Raw genomic sequence first — 14,859 nt, forward strand, 5'->3', positions numbered from 1 at the left:
TCCACGGAACAGGTAAGTTTATAAAGGACCTCTTCAAATGTATGCAGCATACACGACATGGAATAAAACAGATTTGCTTCATCATTTAAAACCAACAAAATCAGTACATATCATATGCTACCAGCTGTTTTACAGAAATAAATTACTATATTGTATACACAGCCTCTTCAACATCATCTGATCATAATGGGCAGAAGAGTAGCCACTGTTAAAAAAGTGGAAGTTTCAAAAGGCAAAACCACCCCCAACGCTGCCTACAAGCCCAAGAAAAACAACCCCAAACTAAAGTAACAGCAAGCAAGAGGAAAATCTTAAATTTTCAGTAATTTGCAGGTAGAAACTTTTTTCTTTAGCTCATATTCAGATCTGTTTTGTTACAGTCTTCAGATACCACAATTGGATTAAAGAATCTGCTGAATAATTCAGTAAAGCCCAGTAGACTGAAGCCAAAGATAGCTGCAACTGCTCCTCCCTCAACTTAAAAAGGGGAGTCACATCTCATCTCCAGGGATGTCATTTACTCATCACCCTCTGAACTTGCACGGTTATGGCAACTAAGAGACAACACAAGGGATTCAAACATCGTCTCCAGGCACTAAAACAGTAGCTTTTAGCATTCCATCTCCAAACTGCTAAGTTCTCTATTGCCATTTATTTCTTCTGTTTCATTCACTGTCAAGCTACTTCTTGGTTGAATCCTTGGCTCTTGTGCCTTTTATGTGAAAGGTAGGCAGATTCAAATGATCACTTTAAGAAACAGCTTGAAGGAAAAAAAATAAAACTGCACTTCATATTGATGCGAACACCTCTATTCCGTGCTGTAGTTTTAGCAGGGGAAAACACACACCGACAAAATGATAGACATGGAATGTCACTTCATTTTACTTCTATTGCTTAAAAAATAAAAAAAAAAAAATAGTGGAATTTTTCTGTAACTGAGGCTTTACAAAGAAGAAATGTTTCTGCAGCACTTCAGAAATCATTTTGGCCTACAGGTAAAAAACTTTTTTCTGTAACATCAGTTGCAACGTGTCCCTGAGACCACAGCCTTCTGCAGAATTCTCAATTTGATTATTTAATTTTTATTTAGCTTATATGGAGAATTATTTTTCAAAATAAAAATATTTGGCGACTGTGGAAAGCACATTTTTCACTTATGTATAAACAAAACCAGTGAAGTTTTGAAGTTTTTATAAGCAATATTCAGGCAGCTGTTAATGTTAGTATATACTGAATTTTATGGTATTTACAGAATTCAGCTTTAATCAGTGCGGAAACTTAGAAGGGAAAATGTTATGTTAGCTCATATAACAAACAAGTATGTGAAAAATTACTAATATATATTAATTTTTGAGGGTTTTTTTCCTACCCTTTTCCTTTACCCCTTGATATAGTTGCAAAACAGAAGTCCCTGACTTACAGAGAGGTGGTTTTAAGTAAAAAAAAAAAATTTACAAGGTGGAAAGAAAGAAAGAAAATAGGAAATTTTGGGCAACAATGTTTTGGGGCATCTACCAAGCAAGGCAAGAGTAGATAAGATACCTGAAAATGCCTCAAGTTCTAGGGAGAAATGAAACACATATTATTACAACAAGGAACTCTGAGGATATGTATTGAAATCATAGCAGCAATAAGACACATAGTCATTATGTCGATATATAAAATTAAAACAACTCAGAGTTCTATACATATGCCCATAGTGCTGCCACTGGAATCACTGACGTTTCAACAAGGATTAAAATGATAACAGGCACTGGAAAATATAAAGAAGAAAATAAAAAATGCAAAATACCATCTATGAGTCTCCTGAAGCAGCAACAGTATTTGCACAGATGTGTTCAAGGGGATAACTAAATTGTTTCTAATCAAAAAAACCCAAACCTCAACAATTATATATTGTTGACTTTGTACTTTCATCAAGTACTACTAGGAAAAGCATACGGAACATTATCAGTGCAAAATATATTTTTCGTATGTTTCAAATGAAATGCAAACAGTGGTGACTGGCAAGTATATGAGTTTGAACAATAAATAGCACAGGAGAGTGCTACAACTCCCAGTATAGCTCTGAGAGTAACCTCTCATTAGTTAAGGACTGCAGATAAATGAAGACTAAGATACCAACAAATAAAGTTTTTCTCTTGTCACTGAAATGTCACTTACGCCTCCAGAGATGAGAAAGAATGCACTACTCCAGATCCATGAGCTACTGCTACTTGCTCCAGCACACCTTTAACAATCATTCAAAAGAATTAAGAAACAAATTTATTCTTAAAATGAAGGTAGAAAAAATGCGCAGGAAATATTAACAAGTAATTTATGACAAAGTTGCTCAGTAGAAGTTATTACTAAACAGGAACCACCAGTTCAAGTTTCAATAAAGCTTACATCCAGTCTCAGTTTCACTCTGAATGACCCTGTATTATTCTAAAATTGTCCATTTTAGGTCTTTTAATACACGAAGTTAGAATATAGCCAATTCTGTTACCTGGGAAAGACCAGGAATCAGCAGGGGTCAGATGGCTACCCCAAGGTGCCTAATCATGCTGTGCAGCAAGTTTTGTAGACAAAGTATGCTTAACAAAATCACATAAGCAAACACTCTGTTAGTTAAGCTACTGTCAGAGCAGACAAATGGCAGCAGACCACAGCATAAGAAATTAAGGCTAACGAGCTATATTGCAAATCCTCCTTTTGATTAAATCATGAAAATTCAACTCTGATTAAATAATAAGAATCAATTTCTTTTAACAATTTAACAATCTAAACACCATTTCAAATGTAAGCTACAAGCAGGATTTGTGTATTTCATGTCATTCTTTTTTTCCCTCCAAAAAAGTTAAAAATTCATTAAAAAATCCCAGCCAGTAGTATACAGCAACACCAGTCCCTCTCACAAGTGTTCTAGTGGTACCAGTTAGAGTAACATTTGTCTAGGAGTTAACATCCCTGCAGCAGAAATACTTGTATGTACTTGCCTCTATATGAACATAACGTGCCCTCTTAAAAGATCCCATTACTACTGAACAAGCCTGGCAGGTGTAAGCATCACCCCAGGCTGATTCACTTTGCCTCTCCTGTAAGATACACCTATGCAATCCAAATTTGCAGCTATTGATTTTTTAACTTAACATTTCCATGGCTACAGTATTTTTGTTTGTTTGCATTCATTATCAGAATCGCTACTAAAGCTAGTCCAACCCCTAGACTTGGCGGGCCACAAGGACTGAACTCCTGAGCAATTCCAGAAAGGAGAGGGGCAACTATACGTCCCACTGATGTCACAGACTGTCCAACACCTAGGAGCGTTCCACTGGCCTCATTCCCACCAATGGTCAATTCAAGATCAATGATACAAGTACGACCTATAGTAGTTGAAAAGGCTAAGAATGTGGAAGACAAAATGACCATCCATATACTCAGCGCTGATGCATACAGGAAAATCAACGTGCAGGTAAGAGTGCTGGAGTGCAACAAAAGTCTGTAAGTGTTGTGCTGATAGAGTCTCGTTATTGGTCCGAGCAGACAACCAGCCAGGACTCCAAGTGCACTGCTGTAGCTCAATAGGTATCCAGAGAACAAGGCTTTCACCCCAAATCTCTCCTCCAAGGCCAGACTAAAATTACTATAGTACAGCAGTATAGCAACAGACATCAACAACCGCACTAAAAATACATCCCACAGATCAGAGCAGGCAATTCCTTTAATCCTCTTCAGCACTGTTGCAACTTGGATCCACGGAGACTGGAAAAGACTATCGCTTGCCACAGCTCCATTAGTTCCTGATTTCAAGTGCAGGTCATGATTTGCTTTTGCCGAGAAGCTGTCTGTTCCTTTGTTGCCTTGTTGATGTTCCCTATTGCCAGTGTTTTCTTCACTCCAGGGTAACATCCAGACAAGACCTAAATAGGGCAAGAAATTAGCTGATTTCATTCAATTACATGAACTTTACATGGAAGACATTAGTTTGATTGGAAGTTTACTTAAAAAAATAAAAAAAATTTGATTAAAAATTTTACTGTAAAAATCAAAATTTAAAAAAGGACTTCAACAATCATTCCACTTTAAAAAATTACAAAGATTATGTCTAGTGTAACAGTATCAGTTCAACTTTAAATGCGGTAAAAGCAAGGAAAACACTGAGCTGCTGCACTCGCAACATATAAACGTATCTGAAGGCTAAAGCCAAAATTCTAATTTCTGGTCTTCATCTTTGGGCACATTAAAACTTCCCATTCCTGTGTCTGAATGTAAAAGTGATATATACAATACAAAGGAGAAGCATCTGGAGGTTATCTGTTTCAAAATTCCCTCTCTTCCACACAGGTTCAAATTCAAAAGATAGTATCAGTATACAGAACACGTATGCCATAGATGATAAATGCATCATGAATTCAAGGTATTACAAATAGCATAAAAACACAAAAGTGAGGAATGAAGGGCTCAAAGATGCAAAATAGGACATGCAACTTACCAGCGTTCAGAAGGAAGATAGAGGCACAGATGAAGGATGCTTGATAAAAGCCATCTTCCAACTCTGCAAGGTAGCCGCCGACTACAGGCCCCAAAATGAAGCCCACACTAGAGGCTGCATTGAAGCGCCCCATTACTAACGGGCGGTCTCTCTCAGAAACCAAGTCAGAAAGCAGAGCTTTAGAGATGGAGAGTGTGTGTTTGAAAATACCTGCAACATAATATAGGCAAAATAATAAACATGTATTGCTCAGTCCAAAAGATTAAAAGAAGCTATCTGAAATATCAGTGGTCAAAATCTCTAGAATTGATAATTTTTTAAGATTCCATTAACAACAAATTTTTCAATGCTAGAGTCATGCAGCACATTGGGCCATGACCATCATCCTGACTGTTCAAAGATTTGGACTTGGAAATCAAAATTGTTCAGTCATCTGTGTCGAAGGACTGCTCCTGCAGCCTTGCTGAAAGAAGTAACTAAGCTCAGTGCTGAAGCACACTAGGAATAAAATAGCTGCTAAAATAGGAACTTGTGGGTGGGTTTGGGAACATGGGGTAGGAATGGCTTGTCTGTTTATGAACATAGCTCTGTACCAACTTTGCTGAGTATGAAGATTTCCAGCACTGTAACACACCAAATTCATATGGGAAACTGGTGGGTGGCAAAAGAAGAGCACAGAAGGGTAAACATACTGCAGGAATACTAATAATGCAATCTTTTATGTTCCTTCCCTCTGATCAGGGCAATGCTGCCACAGTGCTGTTAGCATTGAAAAGTATTACCTCTACTGAGTAATAAATATCAACCAAATAATTCATTAGCAAATTGTATTCAAATTAGGAAACAATATTAACAGTTCCTAAATCAAAACTATTGGCCATAAAAGTGCCCTTTAGTAGATGTGTTCATAGTAACAGCAACGCTTACATCAGAATATATGCAATAGGTGTTCAGCTATTTTACGAACTCTGATACCAACCCTGGCAGAAACTTAGCTTCAGTGCTGCAAACATATGTGCTTTCACACAACTTAAATATTCTGTTGAAGCAGTGACCTAAAATTTCAGCCAAATTTTGTTGTATCACTTTGAGGTATATTTTCAGCATGAGAAAAAACAGTAACACACATATCATTCCATTCTCCATTGCAAGTGTAGGCCAAGATTTCCAGCAGTGACCTGGTGTATTGTGTACCTGTTATAACCTTACAATAGCCTTTCAAGGAATTGCTGCACTCCTGTTCTCACAAAATTTAGCCATTCAAGGTGGCATAAAACTTGTGACAGTTGTTGACTATACATTTCAAATTATTTCCAGAAAAAAAGTAACAAGAACATTTGATTTGTAGAGATTTTTCCATTACTAGGGTTCAGCTGGTGCTGCTGGGTGATGATGCTATGTAGCTATCCACATACCATGACTTCTCTAGTAGTAATTCTCAAGCTGAGACTACAGCGAATTTAAACTGCAAAATGCCAAGTCTTTACTCACCTACAGGGACTCTAGAAATGGCAAACAGGAGAACAGTGGTGGATGTTCCAAGAAGGAAGTAACCCAGTGCACTGAGAAGAATACATGCAAGCAAGGAATACCGTCTTCCTACTATATCACTCCAGCAGCCCTTTCACAAAACCGGAAATTAAGATTAGCTTTTTATAACATTTAACTATGTACAGTGAACAACCAGTAATTCTAAATTAAATTGAGAAAAAGAGATCAAAGGACTGTCAATGAAAGCTTAATAAGCTTATTACACAATATTCCTAAGTGCTCAAAATCTGGAAGACATAAGCAGAGTTCTGCCCTGCTGGCAGTGCACTTGCTGAAAGTACGATTCCATTTAATGTCATGCACAGAGCTTTTTAAAAAATAATTTATCTTTTTAAAAAATAAATTCCTGCAATAAACACCATGAAATATTAGTAGTAGGAGCCCTCTGAAAATGTGACCACAATCAACCACAAGTATTTGTTTGCATCAATGGTCACTATGTACTTAGACACTTGTTGAGCATCCTAAAAGGAATGATCTTAGCTACAAGGAGCCTGTCATCCCAGAGCAGACAAGTAGCAAGTAGTTATGAGAAGGGCAAACAGTAAACTTGCATGTCACATGTTTATAAATCAGCTTGATTCCAAACAGGAAGTAGGTTTTTAAGACAGTAGGCAGTGGACTTCCAGTTCAAAGAAAATACCACAGGATTATAGAAGCAAATAATCCCAGGTGGCCTGCATAACAAACCCTGAAACAGTTTTTTCATGAGACACTCCAAATCTGCTCTCTTGAAAGCTAGGAGGTACCAGGGTAATATTAAAGGTGCTCCTGGCTAAATATAGGGATTGATAGGTAAAGCATGCATTCAAGAGATTTAGTCTTTGCACTCTTGCTTAGATTAGGATATAAAAAATCAAAAGCTAATAGAAAACAAACCCAAACAAAGCTCAAAGATGTAACACATTCATTTAGGCCATATGTCAAATTACAAGGCACTGTCCATTGAGCAGGGAAAGCAAACTCTAGGTGACAGGCTTACGAGGCGCTGGCTCGTGAGACTGCTTTTTGGACAGGCTACTGCACTGAAGGTAACTGCTTTTACTAGCACCAACACTGAAGACAGACTGTGTGACTGCGACATGCTCAGTAATGTATCTGGATTCTAGTTTTTGTCTAAAGACTGTATTCTGTTTAGTTCTGAAAAAAATGGCAATTTCCTATAAACAGAACAAACACTTTCCACACAAACTAAAAACTGGATCCTCCAACCAAAAATGCTTATATGAACACTATAAACATTTTCAAAATGTCAAGAAACACTATTATTAACCTCATCCTTTTCGCCCCCTAAACCCCACAGAAATACCAACATACTCAGGAACGCAGTGTTAGAACTCACCACAAATGTGCTGGAAAACAGTTGCATTATACCATAAAGAGATCCTAAAACAAACAAGTAAAATACCAATGTTAAAAATTAAACTCACTTTTTATGTGAAAGTGAAAACTGCACAAAATTTTAAATGAGGAAACATGAGAGAAATTCTAGGAATAATTTACTAGAAGGATAGGAAGCGGGAGCAGGACAAACCAAGGGTGGAATTTAGCACATAACCAAGGAAACAGTTTCAGAAATGACAAAAAAAAACAAATGCTGAAAACTTATAAAACTATGTAATGTAGAAGGATGTTGCTTCATATGGTGTATTAAACAAAACAGACCTTGGCATTTATAATCGCTTTCTCAGAATCAGGAGAGAATTTCATTACTGGGAGGCACTAATTGCTTTCCACTTGGCACTTCAACCTATAACAAGGCACCACAGAAGCCCTGAAGAAACCACAGACCCTGCTCCTTTGTTTTGGAGGCTAAAAGTTTAGCAGCAGTTAGTGACAGAAGAGAAGCACAAAGAGAAGCATCTGCCAGGCTCTTTCATTTATAAGAATACACCTCAAAACCCAGTTTCTTTTAAAGTTAAAAATCAAAGCAGACTGTTGAAATGAAAACATATTTTTGATGAATTGCTGCTTAAAATACTACCTTGTCAACTCAGAGCAGAACTGTCAACTCAGAGCAGAACCAGAACTATTTCATGAAAAGTGCTAAATTTCATCCAAAATAAAAAGCAAGGTAATGAAAAACTGAGTAACAGAGCCCATGTCAACCACACATAGCTATAAAGAATATCATGCTTGTATCATTACAAACCATAAACAGTACTGTAAAATATAAATAAGAACTTTAGAACCACAGAATTTATCTTACTACTTCATTTTTTAAGATAAAATTCCACACCTTCAGAATTTACTTGCAAACATTCCTTAAAAATGTGCCAAAAGGCAGCTCCAAGGAATTTAACCAAACTGGGAGCAATCATAGGCATTGGAAGGCTCAGGAGAACCAGCTGCAGAATTACTGTTTGCAAAGTCTGTAACAATAAAAATAAAAGCAACACCTCTGACTCCCCAGGTTGCTGAGCTGTGAATTCTTGGATGCTGGAGAAGCATCTGCACAACTGTTACTGCAAGACTTCCTTATTCTTTCCAAGAATGCTCTTTCCCAAGCACCTGCTTTTGTCTACTGTCAGTATGCAAGGCTGGACAGCTCTTTGGGTCTAACACAGTATGGCTGCCCTCACAGTTTCACTTGGAAATTGGCCTGAATTTTTATTATGCTACTAGCAAGGAAGAGTTATATTACACTGTCCAACTTGCAGTAAGGCATAATCCAGTTTACATTACCTTATTCTTTGGTAAATCAATTGAGTACTGCAACTCACCTATTATTCCAGCAACTGTATGACTTGCTCCCAGAGATTTGATATGGAGGTTCATTAAAGGAACAACCATGCTCACACCAAATAAATCCTGAAAAGAAGGCAGGAAAAGTTTTAATAACTAACCATTTCTACAAAGATGGTGGCAACCTGGCTTAATAACAGTCAATATTTAAAAAAAAAAAAAAATTCCATATCAATGCAAGATTAAAAGAAAATTTTTCATGGCCAATGTGGTATGTTGTAACCTCTACAATGCATCCTGTATGTACAAAATTACAAAACCACATAAACTGAAACATAAATAATTGCCTCACAGAAGAGTGAAAACTATGATAACAGCAGTTCTCTTCCCCCTCCAAATACAATCATTCTGAAGATATATATTTAAACAGTTAATATTCTTTAATATATATTAAACTTTATCTGTTTAACAAGAAAAGTACTTGGTACTATTATTTTGAATGTAAAGTGATCTGTAATTTCAATCACCCAAAAATACTTTTTACTTATGCGAAGAGAGTATATTTGGAAAGTCTACGGTATTTTAACTTTCAACCACAATGGGGAAGAAGCTATGGTAGATCTAAACCTACCTAAAAACTGCTTTTGTGTATAACTAAAGAAATGCGGCGAAAAGACAGAAACATGAAAAAAAAAGAAAAAAAGCAAAGCATAAGTGAAAAATGTTTTGCAAGAGGAGGCGAAAGGACACTGCCCATCCTGAACAGTGTAAGGATCTCCTACTCATTCCTTTTGATTTTTTATCTTTTGTTAAGATAACCACATTGACCCAATAGTTCTTTCACTACCTACTATCTGGCAAGCCTTCAGTGTTCTGTATCAGAGCAGAATCTTACAGAAGATCTATTGGAGCAAGATCACCTTTTATCAGTGACTGAGCTGAAACAGACTAGACATTCATTGTACGCCCAAAGACTGAATAACTGTAACAATGGGTATCATTAAGTAAATTCTCACAGTCTGTCATTATAAGAATCTTTTGATGGTTGAAATTGAGACTTACAAGGTTAGAATCATTATTAAATACATTAGCATGAGCAAAGAGATCACACGACTTATGAAGATCTTCAATAACACAATCTTAAGTGTCATCTGCAAACCTGAAGAGAGGTTCAATGACCTCATCCAGGTCCTCGATAGAGACATTAAAAACGACAAGTCTCAGAATATACCCTGGTAGTACTGGACTTGTCATGGGCATGCAGGTAGAGCAAGACCCATTAACTGCTATCCTCTTATGGGTAGTTATTTCTCATTTCACCTATAATTTCTTATGTCAAATAATAAGTATGCTGTATTTGCTTCGTTAGAGGAAGCTTGCATCGCAGGCAACAGCTCATTATTACAATATTTCACCACACTCTACACGCTCTAAAAGGACACTCACTTGGGCTGATTTCAGTGTGTACTCCAGCTTGGTGTCAGCAAGGTACTACAGGGTTGGAGAACCACAGTGTTTAAAAGTGAGCTAAGAAGTAAAGCTTGTTCCAACACATCTTTTCCTGGAATATTTGCTCCAGGACACAAACCAACCAGACTGTTTCTATTGCCCAACCTAAAGGTAGGTAAGAGAATATATCTACATTTTGCTGTGCAAATTTGTACTAATTTTGTATTAATTTTCCAAGTTATCCCTTTTAATTTTAAATTAATTAAATGACTTTTTCCCAAGGCTCATGAATCACTACAGAATACAAATCTTTTATAAAGTACAGAAAGAACTCTATGTTCTTTCAGTAAGGGTCTTTTCTCTAGAAAAAGCATGGATTTTTTTTTTTTTGTTTTGTTTACACCGACCACTGGTATTTCAAAGAAACAAGGACCAGCTCTCTAGTAAGAATAAGGCAAAACTTTAAGGGCGCTGCGCTATTCTATCTCACCCACGGGATAAAAATGATCCCTTTGTATCAAACTGCAGGACTGCTTGCACGGATAAAACAATACAGCCGCGACAAGCCACTATCGCCACAAACATTCCAACTCCAGAAAAGCAGCTGGAGTGATGTACCTCAAAACCCGGCAGCTTTATCTGGGGCGTGACGGGGGGAGCCCGCTATGAGCTGGGACGCTGAGGTGCCCACCAGGCACCGGGGGCCGTGGGGGGTGTGTGTGTGGGGGGGGGGGGAGGGGTGTGGGGGGGGTGTTTGGGGGGGTGTGTGTGTGGGGGGTGTGTGTGTGGGGGGGGGTGTTTGGGGGTGTGTGTGTGGGGTGTGTGTGTGTGTGGGGGGGGGGTGTTTGGGGGTGTGTGGGTGGGGGGGGTGTTTGGGGGTGTGTGTGTGGGGTGTGTGTGTGTGTGGGGGGGTGTTTGGGGATGTGTGTGTGTGTGGGGTGTGTATGGGGGGGGGGTGTGGGGGGGGGGGGGTGTGGGGGGGTGTGCCTGCCCGACTTCGCGCTTTGCAGCACCTCCTGACAACCCCGCGGGCATCTCACAGCTCCGGAGCCGCCTGCGGGGCCGTCCCCCTCTTCTGCCTCCAGCACGGCCTCTCCAGCGGCTGCCCCGGAGCCGTGGGGCCGGGCAGCGGCTCGTGTGGGGCGGGGAGAACTCCCCTCCCCAGGCACGGCCGCCAGTCCCAGGCCGCGCCGGAAGGGCCCGCGCGCCACCGCTCGCCGCCTCCCCGCTTACCAGGAAGCCGACCGCGTAAAGGCACCGCACGAAGCGGCCGGACGCCGCCACCGCCGGGCTCCCCGCCGTTGCCTGCCCTCCATCTTCCTCCTCCTCCTCCTCCTCCGCCATCCGGCCGGCGGCAGCGAGCCCGCGCCCCGTGGCGGGCGGCGGCGCGGCGGCGGCGCCGGGCATGCGCAGTGCCAGCGGCGCGGCGGGAACGTGGAGGCGGAGGGGCAGGCAGCGGGGCAAGCCCCGGTGTGTGGTGTTCGCGTTCACGACTGTGTTCTTCATGTTGTCTTTTTTTTTTTTTTTTTTTTCAGGCGAGGAGGAGTAAGGATCTCTGCGGGTTTTGGAGGCCGTCGGGATCCCTGCCCGCCCGCTCGTGCCCCCACCTGTGGGACTTTGCCCTTCCTGCCTCTTCTGGCGTGTTGACCCCTGGAGAGTTTTGCAGCTCAGGCCCGAGGCGCTATAGAGAGCAGGGAGGGCTAGATAGTTGAAGGGGCTTTGGAGGCAGAAATACGCCCTACGAACGAGCTAACAGCCCCCTTGCACCGCTCCCTCGGTTGCTGTAGGATGGCTTTTGAACCCGGGCACCTCCGAAACTGCCTCCTTCCTTGGGAAAAGAGGCCCTGTCCCACCACTGCTGCTGTTGCTCGGCCCTCGCGGGGCTCAGCCCAGTGCCTTCATCAAGTGTTTCTGATGGCGAAGTGTTTTTGTGCCTTGTTACATGGCTGGCAGTTGTGGTACTGAGCCAGAGAAGAAGGGCATCCATCCCTCTTCCTGATTCGTGCATACACTGCTGTGCTGCGTTTCCATTAAAATCCGGGATAGATGGAATGGTGGATAGCTATTATGTTATAACGTATTTGCATCCAGAGAAGTAAAACTGCATTCTTAAATCTCTGAGATGCACGGGTGGAAGGGACTGTCACGTGCAAAATAGCTTTACGCTGGAGACAGAGGGAATTTTTTTATACAGCTGCTGGGCCAGAGGTCAATGAAAGGGCTGCAGTGTTGAATACTTCAAAAAAATCCAAAAATGCACAAGGGAACAGGAGACAGTCTAACTTGTTCTTAATTATCGGTAAGAAGAAGCTTTTGAAAAATGATGATGACTTTTAAATTTTAAAAGTTAGCACCAGTTGATAAAGTTTGAGAACAATCAGTAACTGACAGTAGGATAACTTTAGTTCTATCTTTGTGTTTTCAGAAGAAATAAATATCACAGGATTGGGGGTCTTCAACAGATCTAGGTCACAGAAAAGAAGAAGGGAATGTGGTTTTCCTTGTGGTTATGAAGAATTAAAAAAACAAACCCCCCAAACTGAAAAGCAAGATGTATTTCTAGATACACAGCTTATTTATAAGATACCAAGGCAAAGCTTAGCCTAGCAGGTGTGTAGGGACAAAGACGTTATCAAGAGTCTCCAGAATAACTCAGTTGTTTAATATCCCAGTGGCTGTGATGCTTTATAGTTGGCTTAACCAATACATCCTATTAATTTAGCTCTGAGGCCACTTTGAATAACAAATCCTCTCAGTGAGATTTTAAAAATTCTGGATATAACATTAATGGAGATCATGGTTGCATACAATTCCTCTGAAATGAACAAAATGGTTACAAGAAATTGAAATATTAGAGCATCATGGGAATTGACACTACATTGTCTGCTCAATATTGCACTAATTTTACCCTTAGTAATTTTAACTCTGGAAGAAATGGAAAAGGCCTGAAAATTCATGAGAGGAAACTATTAAAGTGGTGGATGATTAAAAGATGTTGCAAGAGTTTGGGTACTATTCCTGGGGTACAAGGCAGATTGACTTTTGTGCAAACACTGAGCCCAAGTGAAATTTTTGAGGTTCTATGTAAATGTCAGTCTCTGCTCTAAGAAACCAGAGTTAGCAAATCTGTATTCTTAGATTTTGAAGACCAAAATGTTCTAATATAATGGGGACAAAATATTGTAGGCAGGAATATTGAATTCCCTGACAATGAAAACTCTTTCTTAGTTTTGTCTGTTATTTCAAGCTATCTCCGTGCAGAATGGCTTGTAAAGCAGAGACTAACTGAACTTTTCGATGCTCCAATAACATTGTCAATGCAAACTGTTTACAGAGAAAAAAAATATTTGGAAAACATACGTGTCTTCCTTTAACAGATCTCTTACTGCTTTTGTAATGGGAAACTTGATTAGATTATTAAAGAATTGTGCATATTACATGTTTACTTTTGCATAATATATATAAAAAGGGCATTATTATATAGTAATGTGGCAAATATCTCTATTTACCTTTGAACTGAAGGCAGTTCCTGCTACCTCAGAGGTTCCCACTTACGTTCTGTCATTGCAATTACAAAATAATTGCAATAATCCCAAATAAAGAAATCTTAAGCTAATGTTCCCAAATAAAGTGATGGTATGATTGATAATGGAATGAACTAACAAAGGAATGAAGTACAATGAAGACCATTTATCATGGTCTTAAGGAAAATAGAACCAGTGTAATATCTTTGGGGGAGAATTACATAGTTGGTTGATTAAAATGATACTATAAATATAGTATACTTACATTACTTTAAGATATTTGACTTGTTGGTACTTTAAGGTGTCCGACTTGTTACTGGATGATTCTTAAAGACAGTAGAGCAACACATACTCAGAAATGGCAAACAGCATGTAGGTTCAGAATTGTTTGATATGTCTCCAGACTGTATTTGTGAATGGATAATCTTCCCTGAAGAAAGGGTATGTCTAGATGTTCCTCTCATTTCTAACCCTTTTTCCATGACCTGGAAAAAGAGATAGAATCAAAATTACTGATTTTATGGGTAATGCTAGGGCCAGGAAAATTATGCAGACTACTGACACAACACAATCTGAGTACTCGGCTTTCCTGATATATGAGTATTCTAAGTGTAAAGGAACAGCTAGAAACAAAGCCTGATGCACCTTTAAGGGGGTGCACATCTCTGTTGTGGCAGTCAGTGATTACAAGATGAACTTGGTAATCATAGTAAATAACCGGTGACCATAAGTTTTTATTGCTATTCTGTAGCCCAAAAATCGAACTTCATCTTCTGGTAAGAAAGAGAGGAGCCTAAAGTAGAAAAGCAGGAAAACAGTTATTTGTTCTGAATACTAATGCAACATTGTGTCTAGTTCTGCTGTCCTAATTGAAGAGCAGTGTTGCATAAAGGGAGAGGGTTAAAAAAAAAAAAAAAAAAAAAAAGAAAAGTTACTTTAATGACAGAAGGAACATTTCTTACAGTGTTGGTCTGCTGGAGATTGGACTGTCCTCAGCCTTGCTTAGTAGGCTGCTCTTGCCTCAAATTTTGTGTGGGAGGAGAACTGGTCTGGGGGAGAACGTCTGAGGTTCAGTTTGCTAATGCGAAGGGGTGAGGGATCCGCAGCCCTTTACTAAAAACATCCACTGTGGTAAATGCTTGGTGTTACCTGCCAAGCAAGGGGTTGAGATGGTCT

General features: G+C 39.7%; 1 protein-coding gene across 1 annotated transcript; it reads right to left on the reverse strand.

Moving 5' to 3' along the window:
• MFSD9 (major facilitator superfamily domain containing 9) lies at positions 1-13,576 on the reverse strand. The gene is made up of 6 exons (XM_074859107.1): positions 11,393-13,576; positions 8,749-8,836; positions 7,368-7,411; positions 5,966-6,095; positions 4,475-4,684; positions 1-3,902 (listed from the first exon to the last, which is right to left on the reverse strand). Exons 1-6 carry the CDS (start codon positions 11,663-11,665, stop codon positions 3,112-3,114), a joined length of 1,536 nt encoding a protein of 511 aa, XP_074715208.1. The 5' UTR covers positions 11,666-13,576; the 3' UTR covers positions 1-3,111.
• Positions 13,577-14,859: the final 1,283 nt, after the last annotated feature.

This window comes from Strix uralensis, chromosome 2, assembly GCF_047716275.1.
Source record: "Strix uralensis isolate ZFMK-TIS-50842 chromosome 2, bStrUra1, whole genome shotgun sequence".
Lineage (NCBI taxonomy): Eukaryota > Metazoa > Chordata > Aves > Strigiformes > Strigidae > Strix > Strix uralensis.